The sequence below is a fragment of the Balaenoptera acutorostrata genome, chromosome 20 (assembly GCF_949987535.1).
Source record: "Balaenoptera acutorostrata chromosome 20, mBalAcu1.1, whole genome shotgun sequence".
In the NCBI taxonomy this organism is placed as follows: domain Eukaryota; kingdom Metazoa; phylum Chordata; class Mammalia; order Artiodactyla; family Balaenopteridae; genus Balaenoptera; species Balaenoptera acutorostrata.
The window spans coordinates 500,230-514,091 of NC_080083.1; the positions used below are offsets into that span (position 1 = coordinate 500,230).

A 13,862-nucleotide genomic window follows, 5' to 3' on the forward strand; every position below is an offset into this window, starting at 1 on the left:
TCATGTGGCCAGGCCTCCTTCTTGGGCGGGCGTGCACACGACCTCGATGCCGCAGAGGCCGCCGTTCGGGATGCGCACGCAGGGCTGTCCAGCTGCGCTCTGGCCGTGGCGCGCCCACCTCCCAGCACGCTCGGGCGCCCTGCACTCCGCGAAGCAGAAGCTGCACGTCTCCGTCGGCTCGGGCGTTGCCCCTGCAGCGCTGCCCGCTTCCATCCAGGGATCTGCTGAGGGGAAGAGGGCGTTGGCCTCGGCCTGGACCCCTCCTCGCCCGCCCTGCACCCCCAGGGGACCCCCTCCGGTTTTAGCCGCCCTGTCCTGGCAAGCGGGGCAAGCGCCGGGGCCCAACACCCGCCCTTCCGCAGGGCCCTGTCTCTTCTTGCCTTGATGCTTGACCCGGTTTCACCAAGACAGATAGGAAACCGTAGGAACTGGCGCCAGGCCGCTCCCAGGGAGAACCGGCAACCGCTCTCCGCTTAGAAGCGGGGCAGAGCCAGGACGGAGGGACGTCCAGGGCCCCACTGCGTGCTCACCCTTGGAGGACTTGGCCTGCGTCCGACATGGCCCGGGGGGTGGCTGGCAGGAGACCTGGCCCCCCCTCCTCTTGAGGAAGCAGGCCACGGCCAGCAGGAAGCAGCAGATGATGGCGCAGAGGCAGAGCCCCAGCGTGCTGTAGACCAGGGCCAGCTGGTCGGCGCTCAGCTTTAGCCCTGGGGGCGCTGCAAGACAGCGGGGGACCCAGAGTCAGGAGGGGCCCCTCCCCGAAGCGTCCCCTCCTCCGGCCAGCAGCCCCTCGTCCTGCTCGCTTGCTTCCTCCTCGTGAGGCCCAGACAAGCCATGCGGTCACCCCCACGCCCCCTCGGAGGGCCGGGAGACCCGGAGCTGGACGCCCTTTGCCGTCTCTCTCGCTGTGGGGTGTAGCTTGGGACAGTACCAGAGGTGGACGGGTGAGCGGGTGGGCAGTTGTCCAGGGAGGATGTCTGATCAGGGAGCATGTGCTTTGAGAGAGACGGTGGTGTTGCTCCTGAGCCTGGGGGGCAGGTGCAACCGGGGGGGCCTGGGGAGATGGGGCGCTGGCCCCTCTCCTCTCAGGGCCCTGAGCCAAAGCCCTGCCCTCGAAACCTGTTCCGGGCCCTGGGATCGGGCGCCCCCAGCCCGGGCGGAAGGGCTGCTGGCCGCCTGCTGCGCTTGCTGCATGCAGCGCTTTCTCTAGTGTGTCCCTGATCCTCGTGCTTCTGTGGAGGAGGGTCGCTCGCCCCCTCTGGAGGTTGAGGTGTAGTCCACGTGCAGCCAGGCTCACGGCCGTGAAGGTGGGGGGGGGGGGGTTAGTGTGTTCTCAGGCTTGAGCAGCTGCTGCCTCTGCACCTGGGGTGTGTCCAGCACCGCACGGCGCCCCCCGTCCCCCCAGGCCCCGGGCACCACCACGCTGTCTCTGTCACCTGTTCTGGACACTTCATACCAGTGGAATTGTGCAGCACGGGACCTGCACGTCCGGCCTCTCCGCGTGTTTCCAAGGCTCAGGCGTGTGGCCACGTGTGTTGGGTCTGAGTAACGTTCCGCCGCGTGGATGCACCGCATCGTGTGTGTTTGTCCACGATGAGCATTTCTGTGGTTTCCACCCTTTGGCGGCTGTGAAGGCTTGTGTGCAGGTTTCCGTGTGCACGTGTGTGTGCAGCTCTCGTGGACACGTCCCACGAGCGCAGTTGCCGGGTCAGGTGGCGCCTCTGTGCTGAGCTGCTGGAGGATCCTGCAGGCTGTTCCCACTGTGGCCACACCGCCTTACAGACCGTTTTTCAGATGAGAAAACTGAGCCTCAAATCGGGGCGCAATTGCAGAGCTGCACCCGGGGGCAGGTCTGATGGGTCCCATGCCGGGGCCGCAGGCCAGCCATGCATAGGTGACGAGGGTGGACGCTGTCCCTCTTCGTCGTGCACGCTCCTCAGAGTCACAGGTTTATGAAGCGACAGCTGGCAGGTGCCACCCTGGCGTTCACAGAGCGCTGGGTGGGCTGTTGGTGCCACCCCGGGCCGGCGACATCCGTGTGTCCCAGCTCCCGGGCCCCCATCTGCTCACCGGTCCCTGCGCGTCCCTGGGATAAAATAAAACCATCGTCCTGGCCGGATTAGCGGGGGAGAGGCTGGCAGCCTTCACACGGGAGGTGGAATTGCCAGCTACCAGACGCTGCTAAGTACACAGTGAACCGCCGGGTGGATTTGAGACCAAACATCTGCATATTTCAGGTGTTTTCAGCTGAATTCGAACACTCAGACTACCTCGAGCCTGGCTGCTGGCATTCAGAGATGGTCCTTGATTCCTGCCCTTCAAGTGCGGCTGGGCCGGGCCCCCCTGCACCCAGCAGTACGCAGTAGAGGGGACGCAGGGCCTGGCCTACGCCGTGAGGCGGCCTGGCAGCCTCTGCTCTGCTCTCCCGGGCGCCCTGAGCCACCACGTGAGGAGGGTGATTTGGGGCTTCCTGAGGGAAATGGAACCAGTTCCTGCCCGGTGACCCGCTCCTAGAACGTGCTCCGCAAAGGCCCTGGATCCAGAGGAGAGGTGCACTTAAAACTGCGAAAGATGTCACCTTCCACCTCTGTCCCAGGCTGGCGACACAGGCACATCTGGGTGGGGTGGTCTCCTCTGAGGGCCACGTGCAACCACCTGCCAACACGGACACGCCCTTTCCGGTCTTGTGGACTTAACGACCTTCACTTCTAGGCACGTGGGTGCAGGCATTTGCTGGGCTTTGTTTGCAGTGAGAGCCGGAGACCAGCTACGTGGTGGGTCCTGAGATGGGCTGAACCTCAGGAGCAGGAAGTGAAAAGGGAGAGAGAGGTGGGTGCTTGGGATTCTGCCTGGTGTGAAATATGCTTAGACAGGAGCGTGTGGGAACCGACAGTCCCAGACTGCAGCAGGCGTTGCTCCTGGGGAGAGACTGTCCCCAAACCTCGCTTTTTAATACCTTCTTTTTTCCGTCACGATCCGTGTGTGTCGTCCTTTCCAAACGGGAACGGCGGGGAGCATGCTGGCTGCCTCGCTTGTTAAAGCCGAGTCCGAGGCTGGCCAGGTGGGGGGACGGGGTCCCCAGCCACCGCTCTGCTTCCTCTGTTCAATCGCCAGCCGTTCAGGTCTGCAAGCTCGGTCGCTGCCCTCTGTCGGCCCTCAGTGACCTGGCCCCGGAGCGGAGCGGGCTTGCCCAGTGCCTCTGTGTCTGCTGACCCTGGTGGGTGCAGGGGCTTCAGTTGGGAAAGGATGTGAGCTCTGTCCTTGCCTGAGAGCCAGGCCTGCGGCGCAGTTCTGAGCACCGCCACCAGGGGGCACCGCGGATGGTTTATTTCCAAGCGGGTTTTCCATTAGGTTTGTTCCGTGCTTGTACTGTTTTCAGAGTCAATCTCGCCTAGAAACAGGATTTCCCTGACTGCTGCTGCTGCTGGGCTGGAGCTTGGGCTGGCCAGGCGGGCAGTGCTGTGACCTGTCCTGAGGGGCCTTGGTGTAGCCGAGGCAGGACAGGTTTTGAGCCTGGGCCCTGCGGCCACCCCTGCTCATGGTCAGGCCTGCCTCCTGGTGAAATGGGGCAGACGCTCCGGCCTCCGCACTGTTGGTAGCAGCTGGACCCAGTGGAACGTTCCGCCAGCATCCCCATGGGCCCAGCCTAGCCATCAGGCAGGTCAGGGGAGGGGTGAGGTGGGCTCCCGAGGCTTTCTGCCCCCCTTCCCTGGCCTCAGCCCTGGGGATGAAGAGGGGGCCTGGGGCAGCCGGCACGGTGACATCTCTTGCAACCGTCGGGGGCGGTGGGGGGCGGGGCGTGTGTGGAGAGAAAACGCTCCACACCCTGAGATAAAAAGCCAGAGACAAGACCAACCCCCAGGCCGCCATGCAGGATGTGCTCCCAAGGCAGGTATCACCCTCCCACGAGGGGCCTGGTAACCTGCACGTGGGACCTTATGACCTGATTTGGGGAAAAAGCCTTTGCAGATGTAATCAAGTTAAGGATCTGGAGCATCAAGGCCCAGGGTCGCTGAGGCCCCGCGAGAGCCCTGTGAGGGGGGTGCTGGGCTGACTGTCCCCAGTGGGGACAGGGAGATAGAGTCTGGAGACGTCCCAGGTCAGCCGTGCTCACGCCACCCAGAGCTCTGAACCTGGGACCCAGGAGGCCCTTGAATAGGGCCTGGGGGCTCCGTGGGCTCGGATAAGAAAAGCAAACCTTAATTTTCACTAAAACTTAGCCTTTGCTCCCCTGCTTGTAGCAGTCGCAGCCCCAGTGATACTAGCAGTGGCTGTACCCTGTCCACAGAGAATCCGTGTGTTTCCGCTCTCAGCCCCTCCCAGCACCTGCACATGCTGTGCCCTCTGCCTGGAACACCTTTCTCCACCTCGTCTCTTAGATGTATGCTTTCCTTTTAAATGAGCAGTTACTTCGTGCTGATCCTGACACGCAGCGCAGCAACCCCATGAAGGCAGATGATCTCAGTCTTACGGAAACACTTAACCTCAGAGAGGTTAAGTGACTTGCTCAAGGTCACACAGTTGGTGGGAGATGGAACCAGGGGTCTGGCCCCCAGTCTGCCTTGAAGGCCTCTCCTCGGGGAAACCTTCCTTGCCCCATCGCACCCTGGCTGGGGGATGTCGTCGCCACGCACTGAGGTTACTCAGTCATTTGTCTTGTCTCTCCCGTCAGACTGTGACTTCCGTGAGGTCAGCGACAGGGTCTGCCTGACTCTTGCACCCGGCCCCCAGGTACAGCTGAGCCCTCCACAGTTACCGTCAAATGAAGGAACGGCCATTCCGAGAGACGTGGAGGGGCCGAGGTGGGGGCTGGCAGGGCGGGGAGTGAGTGGGGGGGCACAGGGCAGCCCCGCTGCCACGGGCAGTGTCCTGCACGCCCTGCCCTTGACACCCAGGGTGTGGGCCCGGCACTTCCTGTTCACAGGCCTCACCACACCCAGCTCTCGCCCCACCTGCACGCCCAGGTGTCAGGACACAGCGGGACACACACGTAAGCCCCAGACCTCCAGAGGGAGCGGGGCAGGGGCAGGTACGGCGAGGCGTCACCCAGCCCCCGAGGCTGGGGAGGCCACACCCTGGAATGACTGGGACAGCGGCTGCTGCAGGTCAGACGTGGTCACACTGACCCCACTGGCTCCTGGAATGTCTGTCCACACTTCCTGGGGGATTCGTACCTGGAGGGTCCACCCCAGGGGACCCTCTGGGGAGGGGGCTTGGCTGGTGGTCACAGGCAGGAAGGGCTAACGGTGTCACACTGGCAACAGGTCCCCCTAAGTGGGCCACGGTGCCACAGAACACTGTTCTGGGGTTTGGGTCTTGCAGAGCGGACAAACTTTGGAACCCGCAGGCCGGGCCCGAGTCCCTGCTCAGCTGTGCACTGACTCTCCAGGTTTTGAGACTCAGTTTCTCTGTCTGTAAAGGGGAATCTGTGGCATCGGAGGTGGACGGGGTTCTGGGTTTGGCTGGAAGAGTCAAATACATCACTGACTGCAGGGCAGGCGTGGGGGTCACCAGACCTTGGAGAGCAGCCCCCCCCCTTGTGGTTCCGTTCGTCACCGCCTCCCCCCGTATCCACGCCCTGTGTGTGTGGATCTGCACTTGCTTTCACGAGAGGCTGTGCTGGATAAAAACCGGCCACAAAACCCCCACAGCTACAAATCCTTCGCCTCTCCTCCAGCCGAGAGTGAGGTCTGTCTCCCCCGCCTTGAATCTGGCTGGCTTTGCATCTGGAGGGATAGGATGCAGCACATGATGGGTGCCAGCTCTTGGCTGAGAGGTTCAGAGGCCTTTGTGTCACCTCTGATGTTCCTGCCCACCCGCTGGTCCCAGGGGAGGACGAGAGACTCAGGAGCAGAGCCCCTCCAGCTGACTCCAGCCAGGCCCTACGCCATGAGGAATAACATGCCGTGGAATCTGGGGGCTGTTTGTTACATGGCAGCAGCTTACTGACAGGAGAGCAAAACAGAGTAAGAAACAACAGTCTAACCGAGAAGAACCAGGCTGGGCATTTCATTATCAGGACACACGACGCCTGTTCTCATGGAAGTGATGTCATGAGGAAAGTCACAGAAAAGGAGGAAAACCAGCCAGCGCCTGGCAGACCAAGAGCACCGTAAATATCAAGTGTTTACGGGTCCACATCCCCACCCAAGCCCCGTCCTTTCTGACACCACAGAGCAGAGTAGCTGAGCCAAGAGGTGTTTTCTGGGAGGATTAATTAAGTCATTTCCAGTGCTCGGCACTTAGTAGGTGCCCAGTTCAAGGGACCCCTCTCACATATCTAAGGAGGCCCATCTCCACCGTGAGCTCTTTTGGTAGTACTTTTCCTTCTCATTCTTGGGAACTCTCCGTTGCCTCTAAATGGATTGGGGGTCTTGCTCACAGGTTAGCTGTGCTGTCCACTCGCTGCCCTGTGTTCTAAGAATTCATTCAACCACAGTTATGAGACTCTCAACTGTCAGGTCTTTTTTCTTCTTTTGCTTCCTTCTTGCCCACAGACTTCTGTAAACCTTGCCTAATTTTTTTTTTCTATCCTGTGATGATCCCCCCACCCCCCTGGTTTCTGGCCATTTGCCTGCACTGGACTTCCTGCTTTGCAGCTTCTCCTTATTGAGGCCTGGTGCCTGCCTTCCACCCACTCTGACCCTTGGACACCGCGCAGGCCAACCTTAGGTGGCTTACCTGGACCCACATCCGAGCCTCTGTGCTCTGATCCCTGGTACCTCCCTAGGTTGTCTGCCCGGGTCAAGGCCTCTCCGGTCCGCTGTCTCCTGACCTCTGGTGGGAGGTTCACTTGACTCCTGAACTTGTTCTCACAGAAGTGTGTGCATTGCTTGGGGTGACGTCCACAGATGGAGGCACAGCTGATACAGTCCCCCAGGAGCTGGTCATAGTACCTGCCTTGCTCTTTGCGGCAGCTGAGTGACTCTGGGAGACAGAGATGCGTGATGCTGCTGGGTGACAGACACAGGCAGGAACTGGGGGTCTGGCCTCAAAGGGTATCAAAGTTAAAAAAAAATCCTAGTCCAGTCCCCCAAAAGCAATTCCAGGGTAATCCAAGTCCTCTTCCAGTATGCAAATGTAAGACTATACGTTGTCCTCTAAGTACTGTTTTAGCTGCATCACACACATTTTGACATGTAGTATTTTTTCTATACCTAGTTTAGAATGTTCTTATTTTTCACTATCATTTCTTCTTTGATCTATATATTACTTAAAAGAGCATTTCTTAGTACTAACTGTATAAGGGTTTTCTAGTTATCTTTTAAGTTATTACGTTGTCACATAACTTCTTTACTTGGGTTTTTCACACCTCATAAGGGAGAAACGTATTTCGTATAAACATAAGGAATGGAGAACAAAGCCAGAATCTGCCTTAGCAAGTTGGGGAAGGGGACTGGAAGGAAGATTAGAAAGCTCAAATTAATAGTGTTTTTTCTGTCTTAATAATAAATGAGAATTTCAGGAGCTTAACCAGGCATCAGTGCCAAGGGGCAGAAGCCAAGCAAACTGAAGCCCATTCACACTTGCTGGAGAGAGCAGTTTTGAGTGTCATACAGAAACCTACACTTTGACAGGGCAGGTTTCCCTTGTCTCTAAGATTCATTCACATGAAAATGTGACTCGCATGCAGGTTTTCAGGGCGCATATTGGAGGCAGCACAAGACAGAGGCCAAGGACCCAGACCTTGAAGCCACGCGGGCTTGGGGAAGCTCTGGTCCGCCACTTCACGTGGTGGGCTTGGCCCCTCCGTACCTCAGTCTCATGTTTTCCAGGGGAGGAATAATTATAACAATGGTGATATCTTACGGTTGTTACGAGGATTTGAAGTCCCCAGCACAGTGCCTGACACATAATGAATAATGCTCAAGGTTTAAATAGAATATTCACTTGTGCTTCTTTGCGATGCAAACACGCCAACACTTACATCCTTTTCAGAGTAGAAGACAAAACCAGGAAGGCATGCGTTTGGGACCTCAGGGAAGACTCGGGAGATCCTGTCAGGACCAATGACCACCCCTTGCCCTTACCCTGCTGTGGTCCTGGACCCTCCTGACCTCGACACTCACAAGGTGGAGTTAGCCTGATGGCAGCAGTGTCCCCGAGCTTGCCGTGACCTCCTCTCCTCCTTGGGAACCCCCATGTGGCTGTGCAGGTGACAGCTCCGCAGACCACCAGCCCTCACTGCCTGACCTCACAACCTCCCCTCTGGGCCTCGATATTCCTGTTGTATTTTCCCGCCTCCTTGCCTTTGTCCATGCTGGTCCCTCCTCCAGGGGTGCCGTTCCCCCTCATCTGACTTCTGCATCTGTGGGCTCTTAACAATCCATCTCAGGTGGCGCTTCCTACCAGAAAACTTCCTTGCTCCCCAACCCATCAGCTGGACGTGGTATCTCCCAACTGTGGTGTTTTATGGTAGTTCACCTTTTTACCATGAAGTGGAGTCATTTCTCCCGCTAGCTAATAACCTCCTTGAAGGGTCTGTCAGATTCCTCTTTCCGGTGGTTTGTGGGTCAACACAGTGAATGTCCACCTCATTAATGGATAGTGGCTCAGAGCCATGGTGTTGCAGACTCAGAAAGTTGTTTAAACCCTAACTCTTCCACTGTTGTGCTGTGTGATCTTGGGCAAGTCACTCAGCCTCTCTGAGCCCCACTCAGCCAGTATTTATGAAGCACTTACTATGTGTCAGGCACTGTGCTAGGCTTAAGAAAGGAATTGAGCTCTCAGTCAGGTGGTTGAGACACATGAACACGCAGGAAAGAACGTGTGGTGCAAGCTGTGATAAATTCCATCAGGGAAAGAACAAGTTATGAAAAAGCAAGCAAAAGACACTTTTCAAGACAATTAGAGAAAACTGGATATGGCCTGAGTGCAGGTGATATTAAGGAATTATTGCTGGGGGTGATAAAATATTGAGGTTATATTTTAAAGGCCCTTATGTGTTAGGGATTCATGATCCAGTATTTACAGGTAAAATGATACGAGTTCTTGGATTGGCTTTAAAATACACAAGTAAAAACCTGGGGACTGAAAAGGTGGAATTTCTAAAGCTGCTGATGGGTAGACAGGTTTATCATGCTGTCCTCTCTCTCTGTCCTAATTTCTATAATAAAAAGTTTCAGAAGAAAGAGCAGAGAATGATGAAGGAGGGCCCACTTTCCATCCGGCAGTCAGAGAGGACCTCTTGATTTGGGGCTGAGACCTGAAGGCCGGGTAGGAGGGAGCCCAGGGGAGAAGGTGGGGAAATGCATCCCTGTGCAAAGGCCCTGAGGCAGGAAGGAACAGAGCCTGCTTGGGAAGCTGCAAGGAGGGTAGGAGGGTGGAAAGGTAGAAGGTGGCACACTGTCCGTCTCCCGTCTCCCTCCACCCCTCCTCAGGCCCCGAGTGCAGGCCAGGGGGACCTCCGGGGGCAGGAGGGGCCTCCAGCCCAGGCTCGGGCCCCAGGACTCACTGCAGAAGGCTGCACAGGTGCGTGGGCTCTGATTGCTGCAGATGGTTTTGCAGGAGACACAGGTGTTCAGCAGCGGGTCCCAGTACTGCTCTTCGGGGCAGGGCTTCATGGCCACCCCCAGCCGCAGGCCCTGTGGGGCTGAGAGGCAGGGAACGTGAGGGCAGCTGGCGCCACTGGAGGCCGGAGCCCAGGCGGCCTCTCCCGCTCACGTTCCCTAGGGGGAACAGGCAAAGTTGGTTTCTGCCCCAGTTGTACTTGCTGGGCAACCCGGGGCCGACACCCTGAGCCTCAGTTTCCCGTCTGGGGCACGGCAGTTCTGAGGCCCCTCTGGCATCAGCGGAGCCCTGCTCGGCCCTGTTCTCTGCCCTCATGAACGTGCACACGCCTCCTGCCACGGGGTCTTTGCACGTGCTGGTCCCTTTGCACCCCATGCTCTTCCTGCTCCACGACTGGTCATTTCCTCCTGACCCCTCTGATCTCTGTTGCAACTTCGTTTCTTCAGGGAAGCCCTTCTGACACCCTCCCACCCGGGATTGGGACTTGCCCATTCTTCTGCACTCCGATGTGCTCTTGTCACTGTTGTCACTTGACTTTCGTGATGCAGTTATTTGATACTGTCTCCCCACTAACTGGGAGCATCACGCAGGCATAGATGCTAATTGTTTTGTTTGCTGCTGGGTCCTCAGAACCTAGATAGTGCCCAGGACATAGTAGGTGCTCATTAAATGAATGAATTAGAAAAGCAGACCTAGCCAGTGCCTAGCAAACAGCAAGCACTCAATAAATGTCCGTTTCCTTCCCTTGCTCTTTTGCTGAGATGTGAGACACACACAATGGCAAATCTCACGAGTACAGCTTGACAAATCTTTCCATGTGTACACACCTGTGTCACGACCACCACGTCAAGGTGGTGAACATTTCTTGCACCCTGATGACTCCCTTGGGCCCCTCGCACCCAACATCCACTCCCAGAGGTAACTTCTGTTCTAAGTTTGAACGCCACAGGGCCATAGGCTGCTGGTACTGCCCGTTCTTGAACTTTCATGTCTGGATTCTTTGGCTCTGCAAGGCATCTGGGACTCATTCCAGATGGTTGTGTGTTGCTGAGTCTTCTGTAATTTTCTGCCTAATTTCATGGCATTTTCCTCCCCAACGACTTCTTTTAAACATTTTTTGAGGCACTTGTTTATTCTTTGATGGAAGTCCACTGAGGAAAGACCAGCGGCTCCCACTCAACCCGGCAGCTTAACCGCCTGGGTTTATCCTCCTTCCCTCTTGAAACCAAACTGAAAGGGCAGGAAAAGATAGTTATTCTCAAAGATGGAATGGAAGAAGTGACTGCAGCAGGGGACAGGTGTCAGCCATGTTTTGGAAGTGGAACGCAGAGGGCCTGGGGCGACAGGCTTCAGCTGAAGATCTCTCTTGGCTGAAGCTCACGGGGAGGAAGCGGAATTGAGTCACCGAATGCTGGGAACCTCCTGGAACTGGGGCTCTAGGACCTCTGACCGTGGGGGATGGGAGGGCAGAGCAGCGAAATAGGGTTGGATGGAGACTTTCATAAAGAGGGCTTGACCCCAGGCAGGTGACGGCCCCTCACCCACCTGAGCAGGAGGTTGGGGTCTCCTCAGACACAGCTGAGGAGGGGTGGCAGTGAGGTCCACTGTTCCCCCAGCCATACCTCAGGAGCGCTGTGGCCAGGTTTGTAAAAGATGTGTCCTCCCACATCCTGCAGCTGGCAGGAAACCAGCAGACTCTGCTCTGGAAAAACTGACCCAAAGGAAAAGCCCTGGAGGCACTGATTGGGAGAGTCTTTCAAGAAAATGACCACACTGCTGCCTGACCACTAGAGCAAAGCTTCTATGTGAAAACCCCGTCCATTTACCCAGAACTTCCAATCAGCCATTAGTGCCTCAATGTGAATTGTGAACCGCAGCCAAGGGTCACCTGATATTGGAGCACCACCTCTGCATGAAAGAGACCTTGGACGATGCATGCAGAAGAAATCCACCCAGTGCCAATACAGACAATGCAGGGAACAGAAGAAAACTACAAGATGACAACAAGACATCCTTAGAAAGAGAAGAGAACTTTCATATCCACGAGAAAGAATGGTGTACTAATTTTTCTTTTTTTTTTTTTCCGGCTTGTGGGATCTTAGTTCCCCAACCGGGGATCAAACCTGGGCCCTCAGCAGTGAAAGTGTGGAGTCTCAGTCACTGGACTGCCAAGGAATTCTCGGTGATGTGCTACTTTTAAAGAATTGTATGCATAGAACAAATAAGAATGACTAGAAATTTTAAAATATAATAGCCAGACTAAAAATATCTGTCGAAGGGTTATAAGATGTAATTGAAGAAATATCCCAGAAAATCGGAAAAGATATGAAAAATACGGAATTCAATCAGGAGGTCCGGAGGTTGACTGATGGGAGTTCCAGAGAAAACAGATTTGAAAGACAGCCTCCAGATTCAAAGAGCCAATCAGGTGTCCTGCACAATAAATTCTCTCAAACCAAGACCCACCATCGTGAAATTCAGGAGCAAAAGAGACTTGGAGGAGATTCTAAAGCCTCCTTGAGAACAAGCAGGTCACCTACAGGGAGGGCTCTGTGAGTTAGGAACTCTGTGGACGTTTCAAATCAAAGCGGGGGCGTGAGAGCAATGCCAGGGAAGATGGCCAGGAGGAAGCCCCAGCGACCTGCTTCTCCCCTAACGGCCATCAAGCTGGCAGCCTCGGCTGAAGTAACGATATTGGAGCTCTGGCGTTGTCCACGGGACAGTCGGGCAAAGAGGCTGGTAGATTTGGGGAGTTTGGTGCCTTTCAGCCTGTCGTGGGTTGGTGGCTGCTCATGTCCCTGGGGCAACTTGCCGGCACCTGGATGGGCAGTAAAGGACCTTGTCCTCTGAATGTTGGGATTGTGGGTTCTAATCGCTGGTTGCCGCTTTCAATCACTGAGGAGCCGACACAGAGGGTGGTGGTCATCGTTTCAGCCTCCCTGGGCTGAAGTGGCTCCCAGGGGATTGACAGCGATCTACTGCCCCCCATTTGGGGAGTCACACATTTAGGGGAATCTTTTGTCAGGTCGCTGGCCGACTGCAGAGACGAAGGAACAGAAACTTTGGTGACCACACACAAGGAATACATACTTCGCAAAAATAGTTTGGAAGAGTCATAAACAGACTCCAGCTCTCAGCAGCAAAAAATTCAGCAATCCCGGAGGAGTGAGAGAGTTAAATTTCCAGACTTAACCACAATGTAATGCTCAAAATGTTCAGTTCTCAAAAAACTTACAAAACATACAGAGAAACAGGAAAATGTGGCACATTCACAGAAAAATAGAATTTGACAGAAACCATCCCTGAGGAAGCCTAGACATTGGAATTATTAGTCAAAGATGTTAAATCAACTGTCTTAAATATGTTCCATGAGCTACAGGAAACCACAGACAAAGAACTAAAGGAGATCAGGAAAATGATGTAAGAACAAAATGAGGCTATGAATAAAGAGATAGAGGTTGTAAAAAAAGGAACCAAAACTTGGAAGCAACCCAGATGCCCTTTAGTAGGTGAACTGATAAATAAACTGTGGCATCCAGACAATGGAATTTATTCAGCACTAAAAAGAAATGAGCTCTCAAACCATGAAAAGACGTGGAGAGATCTTAAATGCATGTGACTGAGAAAAGCCATGCTAAAAAGGCTCCACGCTGTATGATCCCAGCTCTGTGACATTCTGGAAACAGAAGAAAGATCAGTGGTTGTCAGGGGTTATGGGGGAGGGAGAGAGAAAGGTGGAGCACTGGGGATTATACAGAGCAGTGAAACTGGTCTGTATGATACTGTCATGGTGGATGCAAGTCATTCATTATACATTTGTCAGATCCCGTGGAAAGTACACCGAGAGTGAACCCCAGTGTAAACTATGGAGTTTGGACAATAATGATGTATTAATATAGTTCATCAACTGTAGTGGGTGTGGCACTTTAGTGCAGGATATTGATAGTGAGGGAGGCTGTGCACGTTTGGGGACGGGGGTATATGGGAATTCTCTGTAATTTCCATTCCATTTTTCTGTGAACCTCAAACCACTCTAAATAATCTATTAAAAAATGGTAACAAACTGAAATTCTGGAATTGAGAAGTCCAGTAACTGAAATGAAAAGACTCCCTAGAGGGGTTCAATAGCAGATCTGAGCAGCCAGAAGGAAACGATCGGTGAACCTGGAGATAAGACTATTGAAATTATTTAGAATAGGAAGCAGAAATTAAAAAGAATGAGAAAAAATAAACAGAACCTGAGGGACTCGTGGGAGCCCATCAAAGGTAACACTGTATGCATATAGGAATTTCAAAGAGAAGAGAGAGAGAAAATATTTGAAGAAATAATGGCTGGAGACTTCCCAAATCTT

General features: G+C 54.8%; 1 protein-coding gene across 1 annotated transcript; it reads right to left on the reverse strand.

Annotated features, from left to right (window-relative positions):
* TNFRSF13B (TNF receptor superfamily member 13B) lies at window positions 1–12,436 on the reverse strand. Its single transcript, XM_007174222.2, has 6 exons — window positions 12,394–12,436; window positions 12,152–12,328; window positions 9,455–9,592; window positions 6,682–6,927; window positions 531–716; window positions 1–221 (listed from the first exon to the last, which is right to left on the reverse strand). The coding sequence occupies exons 1-6, from the start codon at window positions 12,434–12,436 to the stop codon at window positions 1–3; spliced, it is 1,011 nt and encodes a 336-aa protein (XP_007174284.1).
* Between the last annotated feature and the right edge of the window lie 1,426 nt (window positions 12,437–13,862).

Coding starts and splice junctions, on each gene's coding strand:
- TNFRSF13B (XM_007174222.2), bottom strand. CDS start 12,436: ATGACCACCACCCTCTGTGTCGGCTCCTCAGTGATTGAAAGCG. Junction 12,329..12,393: donor CTCCTCAGTGATTGAAAGCG/GCAACCAGCGAT, acceptor CTGCCCATCCAG/GTGCCGGCAAGTTGCCCCAG. Junction 717..6,681: donor AGGCTCGGATGTGGGTCCAG/GTAAGCCACCTA, acceptor GCTGTCTTGCAG/CGCCCCCAGGGCTAAAGCTG.